Below are 26,332 nucleotides of genomic sequence, written 5' to 3' on the forward strand. Positions count from 1 at the left end.
AGCCACCACATCCACCCTGGACACTGGCCGCTTGAAAATCAAGCAAGCATCTTCTTGGCCTAATTCAGACTCACTCTTATTGTATGTCGTGTGGAGATTTTTGTGTGGAGATTCTTGTGCAGCAGTCCTTCACCTGTCCTCGCCTTGTTGAAAACACCTGTGGGCGTCTGTCTTTCGCGGAATTCACATTCTGTTCAGTACCTCTTACAGCCCCAGGATGTTGTCTGTCTTCAGGTGTCTTTGCGAGACAGCTACCACTTCACGTGTTTCTGCGGTGCCCACAGGGCCTCTGCACTTAACTGAGGCCTTTAACACAGAAGTGTGGGGACTCCTCTATGTGGGCTTCCTCTGAAGTGGTGGGATCATGCTGGGATCCTCCACACTTTTGCAGGTAGGGAAGAGTGGATGTGTGTGTGACGGAGAGATAGAGAAGGCAGGAAACAGGAAAGAGTAAAAAAAAATCTGGTTGAACTAGTTGCGACCTGTTACTGTGATGGTTCATGTGTGTTTTGCTTTTAGGCCATTGTTAGGATATACTGGGTCAGTTCTCATGAACACATGAGATGGTTCTGAAAAATGTCATCTGCAGATGCAGATACACACACACACACACACGTTTGCCTACAGAAAAGGTAGGACACACCATAAATGCTAGCATTCTTTGATGTTCTCATTGAATCTGTTTCTTTGTCACGGTGGCTCTGAAGCTCATGACCGCTGTGATCTTATTTGCATGTCAGGGTCATGTTCCTCAAATAGCGTCCTCCAAACGGGCAGCTTTGTGCCTCCTGTCAGAGCTTCTTTGCATATTATTTGCCTTCTTTCCTTCTTTCTATGGGAAACAGGGAAACAGGTCATTGTGATAGGGATAGTTCTCATGTTATTTCTGTATATGCAGTGTATTTCTCTCATTTATATGCAATAATGAGTTGTTGATTACGCGTCTTAGGTAAATTTGACTTTGGATTAACCTAAATGGAATCTGACTGACAGTTCCAGTAGCACACTAACATGTAAATGACCCCATTTGGCTTTAACATCTCTTTACAGTACAAACAAGAAGAATATTAATCTCCTATCTGCATTAATGCCTGTTTGTTACCGTGTGTACTTGTTGAGCAACTCAAATACAACCTGGCAGGCCACAACTGACATTCATTATTTGAGGACATTCACCCTCTGGACATGCAACTGTATTGCTCCTAATTAGGCTGATATACTATAAGCTGAAAACTGTATTAATGACAATGATCAGTATTGAAGTTGAATTAATTTGTAATTTGAAAGGACAACGATGAAACACCACTATGATCACTGTGATCTCTCAATAACAACATAGCACTGATTCCATATCAGACTCTATATATAATTAAACTTGAGTCAGTATGTCTGTGAGCAGCTGTTCCCCAAGGGAAGTGCTTTGTGTCTTTGACAATGACATATGTGAATAGATGTTTCCCTGCATGCACTGAGCCGCAACTGCACGTGCACTGTTTTAACTCCACATGTTCTCACAGGCATTGCAGTCTCTATACTGACACCTCCACCCAAAGACACAAACACACATACACTTACTTATCTCTTTGGCTCCCCCAATTTATTTCGAGTACCTCGCCACATTTTTCCCTCTCTTTCCGTCTCACTTGCTTTCACTCGAGTCAGCTCCCACCCTCTCTGCCCCCTCACCCCTCCTCTTTTCTTTTTAAAAAACGTGAGTCTCTGTGCAGTAACAGCCCCTGTGTCTCTGGAGACCAGCAGTCTTGTTCAAAGAAGTTTCTAAGGACTGAGAATCATTCCGCCCATACTGTTACTGTAGTAACATTGCTTACTCTTCCAAATTTCCACTAATTTCAGCACACACTCAGAGGGTAATTTCACTATTTTTTGTGGAGATATATATAAATAGCGTAGCGTACTCATATTAGATGTGAAGCCAAGATTGTCTGAGCTTCAGCCCAAACATGTGCTCTAAAGCGGAGTACCCTTCTGATTGCTGTTTTCTTCTCTTTCTCTCGCTCTCTTTGTCTCACTCAGGCATACTCATGTATACCATAACAGCTCACCACCTATGGGCCCCTGACATACATACCCTATGACACATGTGCAAGTCATCATATTAAGGTTATGATTACCATATTACAAAATAGTTCAGCTTCTTTTTTCCACCTTTTATAGGTAAAATCTTGTAACGTAAACTTGTCAGATCCTGATTCAGAAGTTTCATAGTAATACGCAGTCGAGAGTTTTCCTTGCTCCATCATACTTGACTCACATCATTGGCTAATCATCAGTCCCTTGATGAGTTGAATGATGATTGTTATAGCAGGATAAATCACTTCATTGCACAATGCTGTGGCTTTCTGAGGCTGAAGTGTGACACAAGTGCTCTAACACCATATTCCTTGTGAATGGAAACTGGCAACAAAAATCATTCAATATACCTCTCATGTTCAGGACTCTTTTCCCTCATATTTAAATGGTTACAGGTACTTTTACAGGGTGTTATTATAAAGTTCACAGTTGCCACACAGTTGTAATTTTCAGTCTCATATTAAGTTTTGAGTGAGTTATATTGTTGGCAGCAAGGTCCAATGTGGTCATTGAGGCCATAAAAACAACACATTAACATGGGTACTTTTTATTCTGAGTAAAAACTTTGGGATCTTGTTCGAGGGCATGGGTTGTTGAATAAATGTAGATGGCAGATAATCTATTTCCTTTTTTTTTTTACTTTAATTTGATGATGTTGTTGTTGTTAAATAACATTGTGAGGTCATGTAGTAGATGATATTATTAGGAAAGCAATGTTTTATTTGGTTTCTTGTTGACAGTTGGGTTTGAGTTCAAAGCCTGGTGCTGTGGGTTGGGTCAGACATGGGCAGAATGTTTCTGGGTTATACTTGGATGTAGATCAAAATTTCAGCACAGATTAAAGCTGTACAACCCAATATGTTCCATATGTAAACTGAGGTGAAGGGGACAAGTAAGGGGGAAAGAAGAGAAGGTTTCAGAAGATCACTGGAATACAACCTGACAGTTCTTCTGTCATCAGTTCTCAGTACAGCCGGAGGAGCTCTCTGACACGTGCACAGATGAGACCCTGTCAGGACCTACCGTCTCGTCAGAGAAAGATTTCAGGCAATTACTCCTGTTTTGTCAAACGATGTTTGGAGGGGGGGTTGGTCGGTTGCTCCGTGGAATTTTTATCAAAACATGCCAAGCCTTACTTGTTTTGGAACAACAGTGATTTTATGTGTTTGGATCTACTGAGTCAATTGGGGTGCTGTTACAGAACGTCAGAAAAGTGTTGATTAGAATTGTCGGATTGTAACATGGTTTGGTTTAGTTGTTCATTCACTCTTCTGCTGAATTGACATTTAAATTCCTCGCCTTCCAGGTGAGTGGTGGCAGATCCAAGTACTGATCTTTCAGTGGCTGTGTAAATGGAAAAATTTGAGAATTGAGATAACACACTGGGAAAAGACAAAAATAGGAAAAGTGGAACAAAACACTATCAGCTTACAGTCATAGTGTGGAGTCCCTAAATTATACGCTTAAAACAATCTAGCATTCAGCCAAACACACACATACACTAAGTAATACACATGGCCTTGTGGTATATCTAAGGTATATTGTGGCAGAGCGTGACTTGCTGGAACTCTTTTGTAATTACAGAGCGCAGAGGAATCAGCTGCCACTCTCTAGCTCCACTGAGCAGACCTGCCTGGCTGAGAACACAAAGTGGGATTGTTAGCACTGTGTTTGTGTATAGAGAGAGAGAACATGGACAAAAGAAACACTGAAGGTGCTCTCTGTGTGATTACATTTTAACTGTCTCCTCAACCACAAACAGAAAAGCCCAACACATAAACCACAGATGGAAAAAAAAAAAGTAAATGTGCCTTTTTCCATACTATGTGGCAAAAATAGCCCACCCATTTAAGCTCCATTTAAGTAAACCAGCCACCCGGGCATTTACAGTCTTCATGTCTGGTTTAGAATTACTCAGCAATGCAGAGTCAGTCAACCTTGGATAAATAGGATGCTGCCACCACCTATGGGTGATTTGGTGACTTACACCAAATAGCAAATATAGCTTAAATCTGTTGCAGTGCTTGAATGTGGACCACCTGCACATGGCAATCTGGGACTTTGAAAGACTGAGAAAGCAGTTAATTGGACGTCTGTCACTCACAGAATGAACAGGTGGAACAGACAGCTATAGAGACCACTAAAGGAGTGCGTGTGTACGGACATTGAACAAAGCCATTTGAACTCTTGTATTGCTTTAGCATGTTTGGTGTGCAGTCTGATGCATTTGGGCGAAGCTGATGGCTTTTACCCTTCTATCTTGCACACTTGATGGGAAATAGAAAAGTGTTGGTTTCCACCGTTAAACAGACCCATGTTTAAGGTTGTTGTAATGGGCAGCTTTTGTTGAATTGTTCACAAAAAGTCTGCCAAGACGGAACAAAGTTACTGAGGCAAATGGACAAAATGTTCAAATGGTACTTTAATTCCTTCTGAGCAGTTACTATGGTCAGCAAAACTAAAACTCCAGGTATAGTAGTGCTTCATTTACAATGAGGCTTCATTAAGCTCATTAAAAAAAAAAAGTCCTGAGATGAAAAGCATGGCCTTTTGGCCTCACAAAATTATTATTATATCACCACAAAATAAAACACAATATTTAAAGTTAAACGTTATATTCAAATTATTAGTATAAAGTCTTATTAAAAGTTAAACTTTTTGAGTTATGTTGTTATAAAGTGCTATATGTGAGATTGATATCGCCACATATTGTAACACATTGAAATATTAAAAGTTAAACCATTTGCGATATATTGTTATAAAGTGCTGTCTCCTGTCCAGCAGTGTGTCAGAGCTCCTAGTTAGTAGTGGTGTAGCCTGGTTTACTGAGGGTTCTGGAATAATTACTATAAATCTGGAAATGGCACCACTCTTCTCCCAGCCACAAACACCTCAGCAATGTTCCGATCATCACCTGCAAAAATGTCAAAGACACATGCATTTACTTGAAGTAAGGATATGTCCTTTATTTATATATGAGGTGAATAACGTTTACGGCATTTGGCAGACACACTTATCCAGAGCGACTAACAATTTCATAATTTTTACACAGGTAGGCGAAGGTAGTGTTAGCCCAAGGACTTATTGGTATAGTGTAGAGTGTTTGCCAAGGCCAGGGATTGAACCCTAGTTTACAGTGTAGAAGGCAGAAGTGTTACCTACTACACTACACGACATTGATAATAACTAATAACCAAAAGATATATATTGCACCAGAATTTTTGCTTATTCCTTCTGACAACAGGTTTGTGGACAACCTTGCTTGGGGCGCTTATTCAGTTTAGTCCACAAATTTGTGGCATTCAAGTCAAGATTTTTAGATTTGCTTGCAATTGTTGGTAGAGATGCTTGTGGTACCTTCAGCTGTTTGGATGGTCCTAAGACGGAACTTGACTTGTGGAGGTCCACAATGTTTTTCTGAGGTTTAGGTTGAATTGCTTGGATTTCCCATGGCATCGAGGGCAAAAAGGCACTGGTTCTAAAGTTAGTTCCTTAAATAGAGCCAGTGGTGTACTCCTAATTAATTCCTAATTATGAGTGTTCGCTTATCAGAAGTTTCTGAAAGTCAGTATGTCCATTTCTGAAATTCTGGAAAACTCCACTGTTTACTCAACATGGTATAAGTAGATATTAGACCCACTCAAAATCGGGCATGGTTAATTAAAGCAGAAATAAATAGATTGCTTGTTTTAAAATTACCTCTACCTATAAGCAAAGAAGTTGCCCTAATTGACTTTTCAAAAGAAGTGAGAACATGAAATAACTGAATTTGTAAAAATGTGTTTAACCTAACTGTATGTATCTTGTATAAATCAATGTATTTAGTATTACAACTGAGCCAAAACAGTAAATGTACTTTATTCTGATAAGAAAAACGGATACTATTTATATTATTAACCAAGTTATTTAGTTTGTTGCATGTATAGAAAGCAACCATGCACACTACATGGAAAGGGCAACAGGACAAATATATAGTATCCTACCCAGATTTAGAAATTTCTCCAAAATGACCTGAAAACAAAAAGAAAAACAGAATGAGCCATCAGTACTAGAGAAAGAAGCCTACTGTTTGACATTATAATAATAACCACTCACTTGCCACTTTATTAAGTAGTAAAAACTTGGACCCCCCTTTAGCCTTCAGAACTGCCTTAATCCTTCATGGCATAATTTCAACAACATTTACATTTATGGCATTTGGCTGACGCTTTTATCCAGAGTTACTTACAAGTTGATTATTTTACACAAGTAGGCGAAGGTGGTGTTAGGAATGTTCTATACAGCATAATACTTTTTCTACCCACTGAAGACCTTAAACAGGTTTGTGCCTGTTTGGTGTGTAAGGTGTCAGCATGTCAGAACATTATGTCAGAACCATATGTAGACAAACTGAAACAGGGCTGTTTACACAAGTGACTATCAGAAAAGGATCAAACCTTGGGCCCCTGTCCAGGAAACATATCGACCGGGCCTCCAGGAATACACATGTTCACTCGCAGAGCATCAAAGTCCTTCCCTACTTCAAAGTTTCCTGTCTGATCATCCAATGAGAGTGCTGCAAGCACCAGGGAATCAATAGAAACCAGCAATTAGGTTTACAAAATTGTGTTAGCTAAATATTTTTCCAGCAGGCTGTTTTGGAAACCTGAAGTACAGTCAATTGCTGATTCAGTGAAAAACAGTCATGAAATAGCTTTGGAAATCTCATAGAAATTCAGTTATTTTAGCAGGCATTAAGTATAGAGTTAGAATTGGAGCTAAAGGGTCATATAAAAGAGGAGGTATGGCCCCTACCCTCACTGCCCCCAAGCGTGGCTAACCGGAAGGCCTCCTCAAAGGTGAGAGTCTGATGCTGAGCATCCTGCATGCTCAAGACCTTGGAGGTGTCCATAGCTCGACGAAGAGCATCCAGCATGGAGGGGGAGTAGCCTCCTGCTACATCTGCCCCAAAGATAAAACACCATAAGGGAATATCAAGGCATCACCATTGCAGGAAAATCTCCCTCCAGTTATTATATTAGATTAACTGTGCCATATTTGTACATTAGGCCAGTGGAAAAAGAACTACTAGAGCTCACCTGTGCCCAGGCCCAACTTCACTTTGTGGTTTAGAACATTACGAACGTTAAGCATGCCACTGGCCAAGCTAGAGAGGGAAGGAGCACAAGAAGGAACAGATAGTTGTGTTTTCAAACTTCATTTTAAAATCAGTTAGAGAGGGGTAGTGTCATTTGTCACTTCAACAAATGAGCCCTATAAATGTATACAGATGGTCGTAGCAAGGAGTCTGTAGCATCCCTGCTAATGTCGGCCTTTCATGCTGTCTGACAAATTTACATCATTCATCATTTTAAACCATTCAATGCATCCATCCATCCATCCATCCATCCATCCATCCATCCATCCATCCATCCATCCATCCATCCATCCATTTTCTAAGCCGCTTCTCCCTCAGGGTTGCAGGGGGGTGCTGGAGCCTATCCCAGCAGTCATTGGGCGGAAGGCAGGATACACACTCGACAGGTCGCCACTCCATCGCAGGGCAGACAGACAGACACAGACAGTCACTCACACACTCACACCTAGGGACAATTTAGCATGTCCAATTGGCCCGACTGCATGTCTTTGGACTGTGGGAGGAAACCGGAGAACCCGGAGGAAATCCACGCAGACACAGGGAGAACATGCAAACTCCACACAGAGAGGACCTCGGTCACCCGGCCAGGGAATTGAACCCAGGCCCTCCTCGCTGTGAGGCGACAGCGCTGCCATCCAATGCAGAATTCACCAAAATATTTTGTCATGTTAGTTGCAATATTTAAAGTACTAGCAGTGATCCAAACAATGTTGAAACTGAAGAGAATGCACATACGAGAGGTTGCTGTTTGGGCAGTGAGAGATTGCTGCTCCTCTTTCATGGAAAATCTTCAGTTCCTCGTCACTCAAGTAGCAACCATGAGCCATCACTGTCTGCCAGTAACAATCACCATTATTGTTAGAGCCCAAACATTAAGTTAAAGACAAATTACACAACCAAACACCTTCCAAGAGCCTTCACTTTCTTTGTTTATTTAATTGCATTTTTAACTGGTGTATTCATTAAAATAATTTTAGGTGTTAGAAACTAAAACAGTTAGAAGGCCTACAGTTTTCCATTTCAGTAATACCACTATGAAGGGTATTGAGGCATTATAGTGATGTATGTGTGTTATGTAGCACTAGGTGGCAGTGTGGAGACACAGCTCTTCAGACAGACCGAAGGTAGGCAAATGATAATACCCAATACTGACTACAAATCACATGACCCAAAACTTGGGATGGCCTCCTTTATCCTCGACAGGTCACAGTGGTGCTGGAGCCAAGGTCAGAAGGCAGGGATCACCCTGGACAGGTCGCCAGTCCATCACAGGGCAGATATACACATTCACACCTAGGAGCAATTCAGCAACTCCAGTTAACCTCACTGCATGTCTTTGGACTGTGGGAGGAAATTGGAACACCTGGAGAACATGCTAGCTCTGCACCTAAAGGACCCTGGTTGCCCCGCTTGGGAATTGAACAGAGGCCCTTCTTGCTTTCAGGCAGCAGTGAGGGTGGTAGGTGGGGGAGACCTCCCTACACTTAATTCAAAAAGTACAGGAAAACAAAAGTTTTGCCTTATAAATGAAATTATCAGATAAACCATGCTTGATGTAAACACATATGTGAAATAACAAGGTAAAAAAAAGGTCACTTCTGATTTCAGGTTGACTTTGAGACATTATATGCTTTATTTCAGGGCAGTCTTAGAAAAACTGTCCACACATTCTGTTCAGGATGTTCTACTGTCAGATATATGATATGCAACTGCAGTATGTTAGTGTTTGTCACAGGTTATGCTATCACATGTAACGTTCAGATGTCAGCCAGGACACCAATTGCATTTTATTAATAAAACCACAAGCATGTTGCAACATACCCTGACACATAGCACATTTGAAGGATATGAGCTCACTTTTCTCTGCCTAAAGCAAAGATGTTCACAAGCTTCTTCACCTGAGTCAGATTTGAGTCTAGAGTCTCTGGGTTGCAAGTCCCAGTTGAGTCTCAAGTCTCTGGGGTGTGAATACAAGTTGAGTCTCAAGTATTTCATAGAGAATTTTAGTTTAGTCTTGTCATTAGCTGCAGGCATTGCAATGCACAAAAGTTAACCCCAACTAAAAACCGATCAGGATCAATATGGCTCAAATAGCGATTCTTTTATTATAGAATTCTTTTATTATAGAAGAATCTTCAGGGTTAAAAGGAAAAACAACCTGAAACAGCTGATTAGCTGTTGAATCAGCTGTTGAAGCTGATTGGTTTCAATAGCTAATGTGCAGTTTTGAGTTGCAGTCAGTTGGAAAGTATTGTAAATATATATTCAGTGCATATATATTGCAAATATATTTCAGTGCAAGTATCAGTATTCAGTCCATGTTACATTTTGAAGAGGCAGCATTCAGCATTTGGTTGCCTCTAAATGTTCAGGCGAAAACTTGTGCGCTAAATTTAACGTATGCACCATCCTTATGTACTAAACTTACATCTTACTAAAACATCAGGCAGAACTGTTCGAGGTACAGCTGTTTAAGTCGGCTAATATGTAGTTTGGATTGCAACTATGTTAGCTTGCTGACGTTATAGCTAATCCAGCTGACGTTTTAAAAAAAGTTTTAAAGGATTGTGATCTGTATCTTACTAAAACGTCAGCTAGATTGCCTGCTGTGCGAGTGTACTTAGAATCCAAACTACATACTAGTCAATGGTTTGTTTTGCTCCTTTTCTCCTTCCAACACTCTTTTGCTATGATGAAATATGTGACTAACATGATTGGCCCTAACTGTTTCTTGGTATATGCTATAGTATAATTCATCTTTCTCCTAAAAAGCTTTTTTTGATTTTTTTGTTGGCACCTGGCCCCTTTTGTACAAAAACCCACCCTTGTTTACAGTGGCTAAATCAGTTTTGTCAGTGAATGAATTTCAAGCAGGTAAAAGATACTGTGATGCAAAACTTCTCACCTTGTCTGTTAGCAGGTCATGTTTGAGGTAGACATCCGTGTAGGATTTGCAGTCTGGAAAAAGCTGTTTCACCAACTTTACCTCTTCTTTGTTTTCACTGATGTGGCTCTGGAAATTAAGAGTTTGAAAATGACAACATATTCTGGACCCTTATTTCTTTTATGTTGGATTGTGTTGGAGGTGAGTCAAAGGTAATTGTGACAGTCAATGTGATCACCGATTTCAACCCCTAACAATCTTAAAATCTTTACGATCTGGGAAATTTCCTTACAGTGCAGAACACTGAACTGTGTGTTGGGGTATTCTATGGACTATGATCAGTAGATACAGCAGTAAAGGGCAAGAGACATAAAATCTCAGCACATCACAGTGGGTTTTATCACACATGCTTACTGATGTGCAATTATATTTAAAACCAGCGTTTAAAGGGCGAGGTATTGTTTTTGAAACTGTTCTTTCACTTTAAACAATAAACAGAGTGAATGAGAGACATTCCAAAGGAATGCTTCTCTCTCTCTCTCTCTCTCTCTCTCTCTCTCTCTCTCGCTCATACATACACTATACTGCCAAAAGTATTCGCTTGTCTGCCTTCGCACGCATATGAACTTGAGTGACATCCTATTCTTAATCCATAAACCCAGGGTTTAATATGATGTCAGCCTACCCTTTGCAGGTGAAGCTAACAGCTTCAACTCTTCTGGGAAGGCTTTCCACAAGGGTTAGGAGTATATTTATGAGAATTTTGACCATTCTTTCAGAAGCGCATGTGTGAGGTCAGACACTGATGTTGGATGAGAAGGCCTGGCTCGCAGTCTCCACTCTAATTCATCCCAAAGGTGTTCTGTCAGGTTGAGGTCAGGACTCTGTGCAGGCCAGTGAAGTTCTTCCACACCAAACTCGCTCATCCATATGTTTATGGACCTTGCTTTGTGTACTGGTGCGTAGTCAGTTTGGAACAAGAAGGAGGCCATCCCCAAACTGTTCCCACAAAATTGGGAGCATGAAATTGTCCAAAATCTCTTGGTGCTAAAGCATTAAGAGCTCCTTTCACTTGGGCCGAGCCCAACTCCTGAAAAACAACCCCACACCATAATACCCCCTCTACCAAACTTTACACTTGGCACAATGCAGTCACACAATGAAATGAAGTTTGGAGATCTGTAGTGATTGACTCTGCAGAAAGTTGGTGACCTCTGTACACTATGTGCCTCAGCATCCGCTGACCTCGCTCTGTCATTTTATGTGGCCTACGACTTTATGGGCGAGTTGCTGTCATTCCCAATCACTTGCACTGTTATAATACCACTGACAATTGACTGTGAAATATTTAGTAGCAAGGAAATTTCATGACTGCACAGGTGGCATCCTATCACAATACCATGCTGGAATTCACTGAGCGCCTGAAAGCGATCCATTATTTCACAAATGTTTGCAGAAACAGTTTGCATGCCTAGGTACTTGGTTTTATACACTTGTGGTCATGTAAGTGATTGCAACACACACACACACACATTTTCTAAGCTTCATCCCCCTCAGGAGGGTGGGTGCTGGAGCCCATCCGAGCTGTCGTGATTAGAACACCTGAATTCAATTATTTGGATGGGTGAATACTTTTGGCAATATAGTGTATATTTAAATATTTGTCAGTATGATTGCATGATTTCATGGCAGTAAATATCTCTATTGCGTATACGTATTGGCAGTGGGCACCCCTCAGCTAGTTTTAGGCCTTTAGAGAAGGCCTAATGATTTCTGTGAAGTAACATATGCAAACATCATGCTTGTTGTATTTAAACTCTGCACATATTGTAGTATTGCTCTTATTTCATTGTTAAGCTTTGGTTGAAAACAAAATGGTCAGTCATTATGAAATACCCATAGGGATTTTTTTTCTATGTGGTGGCTAAGTAGATACAGTGAAGTGAGCTCTCCCATTGTCTCTAGGAGGTGAATTGAAGGCCTAATGGCAAATTTACCACTAACATAATTAGGAACTGACAATCACATTTTGATTTCCAATGGGTGGGACCAGTTTTGCAGGGAGGCCTTCTGAAAGCCCTACAGTGACTGCTAGTATGAACTGTAGCATGGCTAGGTTTTAGTCAGTTGTTATTAATGGAAATCAGTATAACCTATGGGCCTACTGTAAAACTGTTACACAAAGTAAATATATGTTAATGTCTGTTATAAGCTTGTCTTTTACAAGCATACTACTAGTTTCACATAGAGGCACTAGCAGAAATTAGCATTACCTGAGGGGTGGATTTTTTTTAGTTTTTGACAATTTATGGCCCAGACTGAAGACTTAGCCCTAGTAGTCACAGTTCACCGCTGCATATTGGGTTATGACAACAGATGTACAAAATATTGTTTGGTATAACATGTCTTGACATGCCTGGTGGAGCCAGCAGGTTTCAGTAAGCTTTTCAACCTTTTGTTAGCCCAGCAATTACATAAGTTAGCTCAAATGTAAAAACGGACAAACCTTTTTGAAATGCATTGTTTTGTAGAATGAAAGTAATTTAAACGAAAGTACATTGAAAGCAACGTATATGGGGCTTACCTGAATGTGTAGGTCATTGTTTTTGGCAATCTTTCCCAGGGTGTGGAGCAGGGAAGAGGAACAGGACACCGCAAAACGTGGGGTCACCACCGGCTTTACATGGGCATACTGTCATACATACACATACAAAAAAAAAAAAACCACACACAAATGCCTTAAGTTTCTTTGTTTAACAGTGTCATCACATGCTGCAACATTTAAATCTTTACCAAGAATTTTTACTATGAGAGAATTGTAAGGTATCCTCAGTCTTGTTGGCTGGAACCTGACAATCTTAGAACCTCAACAACCAAAAGCTATGCCCTTTGGGTGGTCAATTATTAAATTTTTTACCACAGAGGTTAACAATAGACTTCTGAAATCATTCTGAAGTTAGCATAATGCCCATATTAGGAACTCCATGTTTGGACTGGTTTTCTCTATGAGAAAAATGAATGGTGTCCTCAAAAATCACTGCCATCACATCCTGTGGTAACCAAAAATATTCCAAAGCTGACACATTTTGCCGTACAGACAGCTTTCCTCACAGTATCAGCAGATCCTCCAAATTGTGAGGTCATTAGGGAGCTGAAATAGGAGCTGCTTTTGTGAAAGTGGGAAAAATGCAAACAGCATTGCACCGTCTTTTCTTTGAGGTTTCATGCTGCGTTTCTTTAAACGCTGCTTCTGGCTGCTTGTTTCAGTTGTTAAGCAACAGTAGCATCAAACTGCTAGTCATCTGTGCTAGCTAGCTATTGCTAAGCACAGGAAGAGAGTTCTGCCACTCAGTCTTTTAGGAAGTGATCTACTATTAATAGAATTATTATTATTAAACTAAAAACACAAAAAGACAGTGTTTACAAGACAAAATGTCTGGGGTTTGGAACATTTTTGTTCACCACAGGGGCAATGGAGGCCATTTTTCCCATGGAGAAAACCTGCTTAGAGTTCCTAATATGGACATGATACAAACTGCAGAATGATGCGCAACTTCAGAGGTCAAATAATCATTTCACATTTACAGGACATGTCAGAATTAAAATGGGTTTACAGTACAGTACATGAAACTGAAACTAAGAATGTCTGAGTCATTGAGACGCTTAATCCTAGATGGGTGCAGCAACAGTTTATAGGCTTAACGTTTGCTGTGATCATTCCTGTTTCTTTTATTGGTGTCCTGCATGGAAGAGTCCAGCACTTTACCTCTTTCTTCAGTAGTTCACGTATGAACCTGTAAAGTGAAGGTAAGACATTTGAATATTGATGAAAATATGGGTATTATTAGGCATCATGTGGTAGCTGTGATATAAACACATGGTACTATAACATCATATTTGTTATATTGCATTGCATTCATGATGAAATCAACATTTCATGATGGATTCTTCTGTGAACTTGTCATTTTAGAGATGGTCTAAGTTAACACATCCTCTATGGAGAACTTAAATATGGCAATTTTTTGTACATTTTGTGCACAATTTCTATTTATTTTCTGGATATTGGAATATTGTAAAAAAAAAAATTAAACCCAGAAAATGTAAAATATGTTACATAATTAAGATATAGGGTCACTCAGAAGTCAGTTAAAAGTCCAAAATGGGTTTTCAACTATTTCAACTTTGAACTATTTCAGTAGAATAATGACTGTAATGAATGCATCATATTATGCATCAATTTACCAGACATTTAAGCCTGTGTTACAACTAACTATATAGAGCAAGTAACACCATCTTTGACTTATTTGATTTCAGAGTTCACTGGGATCATTGATCATACTTTTTTTCTTGGTAGTTTAAGGCCACAGATAGTGAACATAACTCATTTCTAAGAAACCAGACTGGGGCCTGAGCTGTCCAGTCAGCCGACAACAACTGTCCCTTACTGAAACTGACCGTAGCGTCTCGTCTTTGCATTCCTTCAGTGGCTCTTTATAATACGGCACCGTACTGTTGCAGTCCATGCACACCTTTCCCACAAGTGCTCTTTGCCCAAAGTCATCTGCAAGATAAGATCCGAAAAAGACATGAAGCCCAAATAATGGAAAAAAAATTACCAGTTGCAATAAGGCTAAAATGCTGATAGTAAAAATTAAACTACATTAGTGGTGGCTAATTTACAACATGATGGTGAATGCCTTTCATTTGCTGTTATCCATTTTAGGAACCACGGGTTCATTAAAACATGTGTTTTAGGTCAAACATTATCTCTAAACTTACATAAAGATGATACCTCAAACATAGTTGGTATTGTTTTGTGAATAAGCGTTCTGCAAGGTAGCTTTTAGGCTGGCTTTGCATGGTGAAACTTTCATGCAACTAGTTGCATATTGTGAGTGGCCTGCAACAGAATATCTATGCAATTTGCAGTTACTCAAAGCAATACAAAGTTGCATGGAAACTTTCATGCAACTAGTTGCATGTTGTGAGTTGCCTGCAACACAATTTCCATGCAATTTGACAGTTACATGAAGCAATGTATTCAAAGTTGCATGCAACACACTAGTTAGGCAAAGTTGCAGCTCGTAGTCTTTGATACTCTGTATCGTACTCGCTGTAAAGTCATCTGCGAGGTGTAAATTGACTTATTTGTGGCATTTATGTCATATTTGTGTTGTTTTTTCCGCTGTGATTGTTGTTAATTTGTTCTACATCTAAAGATTTGTCTTTTATCTATCTCTCTGCGGCTCTTATATTTGATATATTATTTTGATTTATATTACGGTTATGGCCTACTTGATGTCTTGCTCATTGTGTCCTAGAAGCATGGCATGTTCATCATGGATTGCATTAGTCTCCTTTTATCTCTACATTTCAAGTGTATCTGAGCTCTGTTCTAACATCAAAAGAGGAGAAAAAGAATCTAGTTTCATGGATCATAATTACAGCAGGCTAAAGTAGAATGAAATTGGGTACAAGCAGCCATTTAAACAGCTATTAGCATTAGCTGGCAGTCACAGAAACATTAGCTTTGAGAAACCCATTTGTTAATTTCCATAGTTCAATTAACTGACAAAATTAAAACTACCATCCTTACATAAATTTAATAGGGAGGATCTCTTTTTCAGTCTCCCAACAAACCATCTTCTGTTTTATGTTCTTGTCTAGTGATGCAGTTAAATGAGTTGTTTGAAGTCGGTGGACATGATCATATGACGCATTATCAGCATTTTGATTGGTTGTTGAGATGCTTGCAACTGTTGCGGCTGAGTTTCAGGTGAATTGCAGGATGCTTGGCATTGTGTAACTCAAGTGTAATTTAGTTTCATGTAAGTTTAAGCAACTAAAGTTGCATGAAAACTTCACCATGTAAATCCAGGCTTAGATGCATGAAGCTTTTCAGACATCTCATTCCTATTACCACCACTGTGAACCATTCTGACATTCTTACATTGTGCAACTCAAGTCCAGTTAGTTTCATTTAGGTTTCAAGCTACTAGAGTTGCATGAAAGTTTCACCGTATAAAGCCAGCTTTAGAGATGTTAAACACTTCAACGTCTAGTTCCTATCAACAAAATTGTGAACAGTTTTTTTGATAGGAACAGAATCTGGTTTTTCTAGAATGGAGCATTTCACTTTAGCATACCATCCAGTTATAAAAAAGTAACTTGAATCATTCCTAAAATCAATAACTAGATTTCACTGGATTTTGTCTAGATAGCAGTACAACCACTGGTCTTATGTAACAAATCAAACATGAGCACATGCTCTTACTGTCCAAAGGGTCAAAGGTTAAACATTTGTATGTTTGCCTTGAAGTTACCTGCAATTTGTCCAAGCAGGAGTGAGGCATCGGTATGTATAGTGGCAAAGTAACATGCTGTTGTGGTTCCATTGCGTAAAGTTCTTTTCTAAAACCAGTAATAACAAAGACATTGTTAACAGGTACTTACATACATCTATATTTAACTAATCTTTCATGATTTCTCCAAACAGACAACAATAAAAAGAACATAACTGTGCATGGTTACCACAGAGCAGCATCATTAACACTTAATCACACATGATATGCCGCACCTACATGTCATATACAAAAACATTTTTTATCAAAACAGCCATTAATCATGAGTTAATCCTATTTCAGGAGATATTTTTGAGGATTACATATATAACATAATTAAAAAAAAACAGGTATTTCCAAAACTGGATGTTCAAAACATTAAAAGAATACAGATAGAAACAAAGAAGTTTCTGCTGTTACTTGGATAAAACAGACAAAAACAACCAATTTCTAAGACTGAACTTTGATGGTGTGGAAAAAATATTCCTTTCTTTGAAAAACTGAAAGCAAGACTCTTGAAAAGAATGGAAGTTAAATGATATATATTGTGTAGTCTTGAGGCACCAGAGTACGTTTTTATTAAATATGATGAAAAATGAATTTTAACTGAAAATGAAACAAAAGAAGGGTGGTCTCTGACTTTTCCACAGCTCTGTACTTTTTCACATGAAGTGTTTTTATGATTAATCCCATTTAACTTCCGCTGATGAATACACCTTCGTAGTACTTCCACTCACTGGCCATTTATTAGAAACACCTAGCCACTCTGCTCTGTCGGGAACAATTCATCAGTTCCCCTTTACTGCTTTCATCATTGGTGAGTTTCTGACCACAGGGCTGCTGCTAAACAAATGTTGACCAGATGCTGAGATGGTAGTGGACGTGGCATAGTGATATTGCAGGAATTTTGATACACTTCATTGTTAGTTGTCCACCACCCAAAAATACACAGTCGAGAGTGAGTCTGTAGTCAGAAAGTGACCAGTGATGAAGGGCTAGTGGATGCTTAATACATATTGTGCATTAACAGATTGACTACACATTTCTAATTGTTCAACAAGGTAGAGATACAAGATGTTGTTTCCAATCAAGTGGCTGCTATGTTAATTTTTACTTTACTTAAAAACACACAAAAATATGGGGTGTGTGTGGGTGTTTGTGTCTGTGTGTGTGTGTGTGTGTGTGTGTGTGTGTGTGTGTGCTGCAAACTCAGTTTTGAGTTCGCTTTGAATACTCTTTCAACTCGCTTTCATCAAATTCATCCCATCTGGTAAGTGGTCCGAAACACAACCCTCATGATAAAGTGTTCTTGCGCATGCTGGGTGCACTTCCACACTTCCACCAGAGGGGTCCAAATCCCCAAAATCAACATAGTGTAGCTATAATTGCCTGAGTTAACTTAATGTTGCTTTAGGAACAAAACCTCATATCTTAGTTACCATGTAGGATGGGGAAAAATATAATGAATGGTTTTGTACTTATTCTACTTGTCTATTGATCATGAACCAGAGAGAAAGAGGCTGGCATATTCGAATTGTGTTAAAAAAAGGGGTTGTGTTCTGACAGCACTGTAACATAACAAAAGTGTTTAGTTCCCTGCTTAGTTATTAAGCTATTGAAACTCACCAGAACTTTGGTGTAGACGTTCCTGGCATAGTCCAGATCCTTGTAGCGTGACTCCACAGGGAACGTGTACGTGTTGAGCCAGTCTAAGAGGGGCAGGTCGAGGGCAGTGCCTGAGTAACTGTACTGCGAGGCATGGATGTGTGTGTCAACCATTCCTGGCATGAGGAACTCACTGTACAGAGGCATAGGTATCATCAGTCAGACAATACAGTCATGGAGGAAGCTCTTCAGCATTTCAACATGTCAGAACATATGATATGTCACTTATTAAAGTTTTGACTATTTTATTCTACTTGAGTTGGCAAAAACCTGTCCAGCCTGTTGCAGTTTTTGATTTCATTGTTCAACTGTTTATTGTGTCCCTCATTTAGCTACGTAATGGTGGTAGTACTACAAATCTTTACCCTTATAGAAGCAATCCATTTCCCACAATGAGCTCTTAAGCAAAGGTCAGGGTTTGTTCAGGGGAGAACTTGTCAGACCATCCTTCAGTGCCGAATTTCATCTTCATGGCATTGGAAAATTTTTCAGAATCAAGAAGCCTTCTAGATTCTCTAGAGCACATTCACTGAAGCGATATTCTTACCAGCAAGTTGCATTCGCAGGTGCTGGCTTTGATGAGGTAACATATCACTGACAGTTTATGGTCTGTTTCTACAAGGGACAAGGCATTTGGAGAGTTATTCACATGCCCAGGTAGTGGTTGGTGTCATCTTTTCATTTTGGGTAAGTTTTTATTCTAAAATTTTGAGTGTTTTTAAAGCATACCTTACTGATGTCACCTGCTCCCTACCAGTATGAGGATGCATCAGCTGGAACCACCGTTTCTGCTTTGGGGTTATAAACAGTCAGCCCTGGTGGGGCGCTTAGCTAACTTGGGATTTCTGCTAATTTTCTTTACACTTATATACCTAGGGGGCGGCACAGTGGTGGATAGAGTTGTTGCTTCACAGCAAGAAGGGCCTGGGTTTGATTCCCTGGCCGGGAGACCAGAATCCTCAGTCCATAGTTTGAAGACATGCAGTCTATGTAAATGGAAATTTAATAACATGGAAATGTTGAATTGCAGCTAGGTGTGAATGTGTATATTTGCCCAGTGATGAACTGGTGATGAACAGAAATGCCTGACCTCACATTTCTTGGTTATGTCATGGTGGGCAAAGCTCACACTTTGGACCTGGACCTTCCACTATACAGCCCAAGAACTTTTGAGTTTTTGAGACCTCACCCTTTTCAGTGTCACTCTTGCACATTGAGGTCTGGTGAGTGGTGCTGTGAGATACTGGTCATGTTCTGCTTGTGTTCTCTCAATGAAATGAATGTGCTCCATCTGGCACACAGCAGCGGCAAGTGCCTCCAGAGTCGCAGACATTCTCTTTTACAATGTTCAGGTGCTGATGATTTTACCGAAGTACATTGGATTGAACTAAAACCTCCAAAACAGTGTTGTTAATGTGGTGAGGAGAGCAGACTTCTTGGAGAGAGGGATTTGCTAAGAGTGTCCATCCAGTATTGAGAACACCTTAACATCCTGCAGCTCCAGTGTGTGTTTAAACAACTTTATCTTTTCCTGGAGTAATTCTATTTAATTAAGTGATACTTATTAGTCCCACAAACGGGGAAACTTCACCTCTGCATTTAACCCATCCGTGAAGTGAAACACCACATACACACTAGTGAGCAAGCACGCATACACGCACTAGGGGGCAGTGAGCACATTTGCCAGGAGTGGTGGGCAGCCCTATCCACGGCGCCCGCGGGAGCAGTTGGGGGTTAGGTGTCTTGCTCAAGAACACCTCAGTCATGGACTGTCGGCTCTGGGGATCGAACCGGCAACCTTCCGGTCACAGGGCAAGTTCCCTAACCTTCAGCCCACGACTGCCCAGTCTGTAAGCTATTATACTTTCAAACTGACCCCAGCAGTTCCTTCCTGACCAGCTCTTGTTTCCCTTGGGCAGGAGGGGCAGGGAGACTTGCATAGGTGTAAAACGATGAGAAAGGTGTGGCATCTCATATTCACTTGCCAGTTTCTCCAGTCGGCTGTGAACCGGTTCTTTACTGTCTCTATGGTGTTCAGATACACTGCATCAAGCCTAGCTATTAAGCCCAAACCTTGTATTGTATTTATCTTTCCAACTGCTCTGAACCTACACACTTCCACATAGGTTCTCCAGAGAGCTGTCTTGTCTCTTACTGTCTGTTGTCTTTGCACTGTTTGCTATTTATCTTTTATTACTGCGCTGGAGAAGTAGCCCGATAGTGTTTCGTTATACTGTACTACCCTGTATTATATAATGACAGTAAAGTTGAATTGAATTGAATTATAGCAAGAAATGTAAATGTTTAAAAGAAAGAGAGCTGAACTTCATTCCCGCACCTTCTGCACTGCGAACATTCTGCACCTACCATGTAAAGCAGTGTACTAAACTGACTTTGGACAGCCTGAGTTCTAAACCTAGAGTTTTTAATCCATTTCAGTCATTCCTCTAGTTTGCTGAAGTCATACTTTGCAGGTGGGGAGCTTGAAACTTGTTCATTTTATCTATGCTTACCTAGCTTTCACTAACTGTTAACTTTCTAAATGTCTGGCACTCACATGCCCATTACAAGCATTCACAAAGGTGGACAGGGGTTAGCTTGGGCACTCATGGCATGACCCCATACACAACAGGGAGAACGCACTGTATATTGTGACACGTTCTTCCCGTAACCATCATCAAAAGTTTCTGTGACTGGTTCCACAGTAGCCTTTTTGTCAGACAAGACAGCTTTCATTGCCATAGATGGTGCCTTGTGTGGCCAACACCCTGTCACTGGTTCATGGTTTGTCCCTCCATGCACATGGTTGGCACTCACCACTGTTGACCAGGAGCATCCCACAAGCCTTGCCATTTTTGGAGATTCTTCAATTCAGTCACCTGGCCAAAATAATTTGGCCCTTGTCAAAGCCTAGGTCTTGACGCCTGCCCACTTCTACCACATCCAACATGTCAACTATGAGAACCGGCTGTTTGCTTACCATGTAACATATACCAAACCTTAATGTGTGCCATTGTTATGAGATAATCAATGTTTTTTTGCATTTTCTGTAAATACTCATAATGTTATGACTCATCAGTGAATGTATTTGCTGTGGTATGTTGCTGACTGAAGGTACCCACTGCTGCTCGAGCTGTATAACATCCGAGGTTTGGAAGCCCCATGTCTGTGAGAGACTGTCCACATTCTGACCTTCCTCAATAAAGGCAATCTATCAAAGAGAGAGAGAACAAATAGCATTCACAATCCTTGATGGATAATGTATTAATCATAATTACATGTCCTTACATGCACTAATACAGTCAGTAGTTGCAAGACAGCGAAAAAAAAGCTATGTTGGATTTGACCTGAAACTTCCCTGCAGTGACCAAATAATGTTTTGAAAAAAGTCCTAAAGTTCAAAGTCACTCTACTGTTGGTCTACAGAGTTCACAGAGTCTCACTATAAGCCATCCCTACATTGGCAGCCATACATTTGAAGTAAAAGCCACACATTTTCCCATCTGTGTTAAAAAAAGCCCACATCCTGTGATAGAATTGGCTAGTAGTAATTTATACTTACAAAAGTCTGCCAATCTTAGCGCCTGGGTGAGATAAATTATATCATAATACACTTTTCTCAGCATAGCATTGATATTATCAGTATTTCAAGATCACTGGCTGCATATTTCATTACATAGAGAATAAAATAAGTCCTGTTTAACTGGATTTAGTGTGGTATGGAAGCTGATTCCAATGATGTTTTCTGGCAGTAGTATGTCAAATTACTGACTCAGTATCTTACAATGATGGCTTAATGTCCGAAAATCTGGATTTACCATGTCGAAGTAATGACTTAGTATCTCATAAGAAAGCGTTACTATGTCAGAATAATTGCTTATTTTCTTTGATTAACTTATTATATCAGTTTACTCTACTGAAATTAAAAATATGTCTTTATTTAGAGGAAAATAAGTTATTATTTCAAGATATTAAGTGAATAATTTGAGAACATTAGTCATAACCAACAAACCAAACAAACCAAAACAAACCAAACATTAGTCATAACCAAACAAACTCTCCCTCAATGTCAGGAAAACCAAAGTACTGATTGTTGACGTCAGGAGGGGAAGTAGAGAGCACAGGTGGACGAAGTACACAAATCATGTACTTGAGTTAAAGTAGAGATACCCAAGGTAAAATATTACTCCAGTAAAAGTAGAAGTCCTTACTCTAGACCTCAACTTCAGTAAAAGTACAAAAGTATTTGGCTTCAAATGTACCTAAGTATCAAAATTAAAAGTACTAAAAGACTAATTATGACTCTAATGTTATCATTTTTGTAACAAGACTCACTTCATGAACTCATTTCAGGTGAAGATCCTCCAGCATCTCTCGTGGTAAACCAGTCTTTTAATAGAACATCATTAATTAGTGACGCTGACGTCTATTAAAATGATCATAACCACAAAACACTGAAGGTAAACAGTTTCCATCAGGGAGAACCGAGTGGCTCTGAAATCACTTTTACAAACAAGCAAAGTTTCAGTTTCAGATTTATTTACAACTTAGTTCCAAGTTTAAGTTGAATAAAAACTGGCTTTAAACTCAGGATCACAAATGAGCTCCTTTACTATATTGATCTGTACGTCTCTGTTCATAAACATAAAATAACCAGAAACTAATTTACTATAAAATGAAAGTGTTTATATAAATTCAGAAAAAAAGAAACATGCCAGTCACGACTGCATATGTGGACATATTTCTATATTGTGGTCTATTTACACAAAGTTATGTTAGTTCCATCATTTAGACGTATGTGCTCCCAAAACTGATGTTGAACTGTGTGCTTGCACTAGGTTCAGGTCAAAACGAACTCAGAACCGCTGTGCCCTGATTGGTGCTCTTGCTTTGCACTTCTTTTGTTTTGACATGTTACGTTTTTAAACACAGAAAAACCAAAAGGAAAGATTTCTCAAAGTGTAGTGGAGTAAAAAGTAAGATATTTGACTTTGAAATGTAGTGGAGTGAAAGTAAAAAGTCGTCCAAAATGGAAATACTTAAGTAAAGTACAGATACACGAAAAAAGTACTTAAGTACAGTAACGAATTACATTTACTTAGTTACTGTCCACCACTGGTGGAGAGCATGCACCACTGAGCATCAAGGCGGCAATGGTGGAAAGGGTGAACAGCTTCAAGTTCAAATTCTTGGTATCTACATATCTGAGGATCTCACCTGGTCACTCAACACATCCCACATCGTCAGGAAAAGCCACCAATGCCTTCACTTCCTCAGAAGGTTAAAAAAAAGTCAACCTGCCACAACAGCTCCTCTGCAACTTCTACAGAGCCACAGTGGAGAGCATCTTGACCAGCTGCATCACCGTCTGGTACAGCAGCACCACTGCTGCTGAACGCAAGGCCCTGCAGAGGATGGTCAAAACTGCTCAACACATCACCGCAGCTGTCCTCCCACCCATAGAGGACATGTATGACAAGCGATGTGAGAGGAAAGCCATTAACATATCCTCGGACCCCACACATCCCAGGTTCAAGAACAGTTTCTATCCATTGACCTGAGCTTAACAACAACACTACAGTCTGTTACTGATCAGCCTGGTCACCCAGCACACTACCACTGTATGCTGTGCACTTCATCTCTGGCTATGCCTTATTTCTAGTATATTTATATATTTATACTGTTACTGTTTATTTAAGATGTTACCTGAACATTATGCTGCTACTCTCTACCTGCACTGTACACTTTATATACAGATCACTGTTTACATCTCTTTTTGCACCTCTAGTACTTCTGCATTTACTGTACTGCACTGCAATTCACCAGCACATTTCTGTTTATATAACTGATACACTTGAATATCTGACTATGCACATACTGTCTATATGTCCAGTATACCTGTTATAACCTTTGCCTATGCACATTTTGTCTGCGTTCGATACTTGTACTTACTGACTCTGCACATTTTGTCTTGTCTCTTACTGTCTGTTGTCTTTGCACTGTTTGCTATTTATCTTTTATTACTGCGCTGGAGAAGTAGCCTGATAGTGTTTCGTTATACTGTACTACCCTGTATTATATAATGACAGTAAAGTTGAATTGAATTATAGCAAGAAATGTAAATGTTTAAAAGAAAATAAGTCACTTTTTTGAGATATCAAATAAATATTTTGAAAAAAAAAGTTTTAGCCAGTACACTCATTTTAGCCGATCACTGCCAGAAGATAAACCTCCACCATACAGAAATGTATATATATCATAAAGCATCAGGCATTTTTTTAAAGTTATTTATGTTTTAATGATTTAGCATTTACATCAAAGTTGAATGATTTACATGTTTTAGAGTGTTTATATATATGTGTGTGTGTGTGTGTGTGTGTGTGTGTGTATATGCGTGTGTTCTTTCATAGGTTTTCATAAGTTAAGTTAATGTCCCATATTTGAAAATTTACCAATTTCAAATAAATTGCCATACATGTCTAAATACATATCACTGTTGTCAGAACCAAACCTTGTATCTCGATTTTGTCGTTTTCCAGTTTTTGGTGTAATTTGAAAAGGCCTGTTGTCCTTTAAATTGTGCAGAAATTTCACGGTGAATGGACCAAAAGAAATGACCCAGAATGGCTCGGACAGACGTCTGGTTCCATTGACTTACATTGCAAGTAAAGTATGTTTTTTGCTCCTCCTGTAAAGTTACCATTTTGGAGATACAAGGTTTTATTCTGAAAGGTTTTATTCAAAATATGCTTCTTCAAAGGGTCCTTCAACCATTTGTTCTATATGGAACCGAGTCATGATTAAACGGTTCTTTGCGTGGTGAAACGGTTCTACCGATTGGTTGAGAATGTGCTGTATATGGTTCTATATTGAACCGTTCTGAAAATGGTTCAATACAGAAAATGCTTTTGCTATTATAAAAACAGAATAACCCTTTTCAGTATTCTAGAACCTCTAGATCTACAGACACAAAATTGGTTCTTCTATTTTTACAACAGATAAACTCTTTTCGGTGTTATAGTACATATAAATCCTTTATGAAAATGGTTCTAAACAACACCAAAAAGGTTTCTTCTGTTGTTGCAATAGCAGAACCCTTTTTGGTGTGATATAGAACCGTTTTCAAAAAGGATCTACAGGTTCTAAAGCACCCAAAAGGGTTCTGCTGTAGTAACAACAGGTAAAAAATATTTCATATTATTTATCTAGAACCATTTTCAAAAATGATCTACAGGTTCTATAGCACTAAAAAGAGTTCTATAATAGCAACAGGAAAAACACTTTTTTTCGTGCTATCTAGAACCTTTTCCAGAAGGGTCTATGGGTTCTATAGCACAAATAGATTCTTCTATTGCTACAACAACCATTTTCAATATAAAACACGTTCTCAATCAATCTGAAGAACCGTTCCACCATGCAAAGAACCGAACATGAAAGTTTTATATAGAGCTTCATCGACTGTGCGCGCTGACCGGTACTGACCTGTGCGCGCGGACTTTGTGTCCTCTTATTGTATTTGAATTGGCTGCACGCACGTTGGTTTTCTCGGATCAATAAGTGACCGGATGGGTCTTTACGCACCTTCCCCTCGGCGTCCACTCCCAGCACGAAGTCCTCCAGGATCTGGAGCGCCTCGTCCCGCGTGGAGTGCGCGAGCGTCCCCCGGTACACGGTGCTCACCGGCATGACCGCGAGCTCAGCAGCAGGTTCTCCTCTTCCCTCTGAGCGAGTCAGGTGCGCCTCCCTGCCGCCTTTATAGCGCTGACTGACGCCGCAGAGGGAGGAGGAGGTGCAGGGTGTGTGGGGGCAGTGGGTGTTTGTTACTGTAACACGTTTCGGTTTTTTACAGGTTGATATCACAGTGTAAATGGTCCTAATGGCCGATTGTAAATGCATTTGATGGTTTCCTAATGGAGTCTAAAGGTGTTCTACAGGAAACTAGCAGTCTCTGTTGGAAACTCTGTTGGAGCCAAATCCCAATATGAAAGCAAAACCATCAGGTTTTCATCCTGGTAGTCCTTTATACGACGGCGTTTTAGGGTCACTGTTAATAACAATAAAAATAGGAGACTTCGAGAAAAAGGTCGTAATATTTTGAGGAAAACAGTAATATTTTGAGAAAAAAGTCGTAATATTTTAAGGAAAAATAATATTTTGAAAAAAAAGTAATATTTTGAGAAACAAATTGTAAAATTTTGAGAAAAAAAGTTGTAA

General features: G+C 39.6%; 1 protein-coding gene across 2 annotated transcripts; it reads right to left on the minus strand.

The window, feature by feature from the left end:
- Positions 1–4,493: 4,493 nt before the first annotated feature.
- On the minus strand, positions 4,494–25,847 carry gda (guanine deaminase). 2 transcript variants are annotated; one of them, XM_017709646.2, is made up of 14 exons: positions 25,700–25,847; positions 21,241–21,329; positions 18,080–18,251; positions 16,436–16,523; positions 14,568–14,673; positions 13,879–13,906; positions 12,697–12,804; positions 10,134–10,241; positions 7,964–8,061; positions 7,170–7,237; positions 6,886–7,032; positions 6,528–6,646; positions 6,075–6,102; positions 4,494–5,005 (listed from the first exon to the last, which is right to left on the minus strand). In XM_017709646.2, the coding sequence occupies exons 1-14, from the start codon at positions 25,802–25,804 to the stop codon at positions 4,938–4,940; spliced, it is 1,332 nt and encodes a 443-aa protein (XP_017565135.1). In that variant the 5' UTR covers positions 25,805–25,847; the 3' UTR covers positions 4,494–4,937. The 2 variants fall into 2 exon arrangements, with proteins under 2 accessions (XP_017565135.1, XP_037387238.1); XM_037531341.1 differs by having other exon boundaries at positions 13,816–13,906.
- Between the last annotated feature and the right edge of the window lie 485 nt (positions 25,848–26,332).

Source organism: Pygocentrus nattereri, chromosome 20 (assembly GCF_015220715.1).
Source record: "Pygocentrus nattereri isolate fPygNat1 chromosome 20, fPygNat1.pri, whole genome shotgun sequence".
Taxonomy (NCBI): domain Eukaryota; kingdom Metazoa; phylum Chordata; class Actinopteri; order Characiformes; family Serrasalmidae; genus Pygocentrus; species Pygocentrus nattereri.

What these genes read in the sequence shown, in the direction of transcription:
- gda (XM_037531341.1), bottom strand. Translation starts at nt 25,804, where the DNA reads ATGCCGGTGAGCACCGTGTACCGGGGGACGCTCGCGCACTCCACGCGG. An exon ending in CCTGCTTGGACAAATTGCAG is followed by an intron (nt 14,674 to 16,435) that starts GTAACTTCAAGG and finishes CTTATCTTGCAG; the next exon opens with ATGACTTTGGGCAAAGAGCA. An exon ending in ATGACCTGCTAACAGACAAG is followed by an intron (nt 8,062 to 10,133) that starts GTGAGAAGTTTT and finishes TGTTACTGGCAG; the next exon opens with ACAGTGATGGCTCATGGTTG.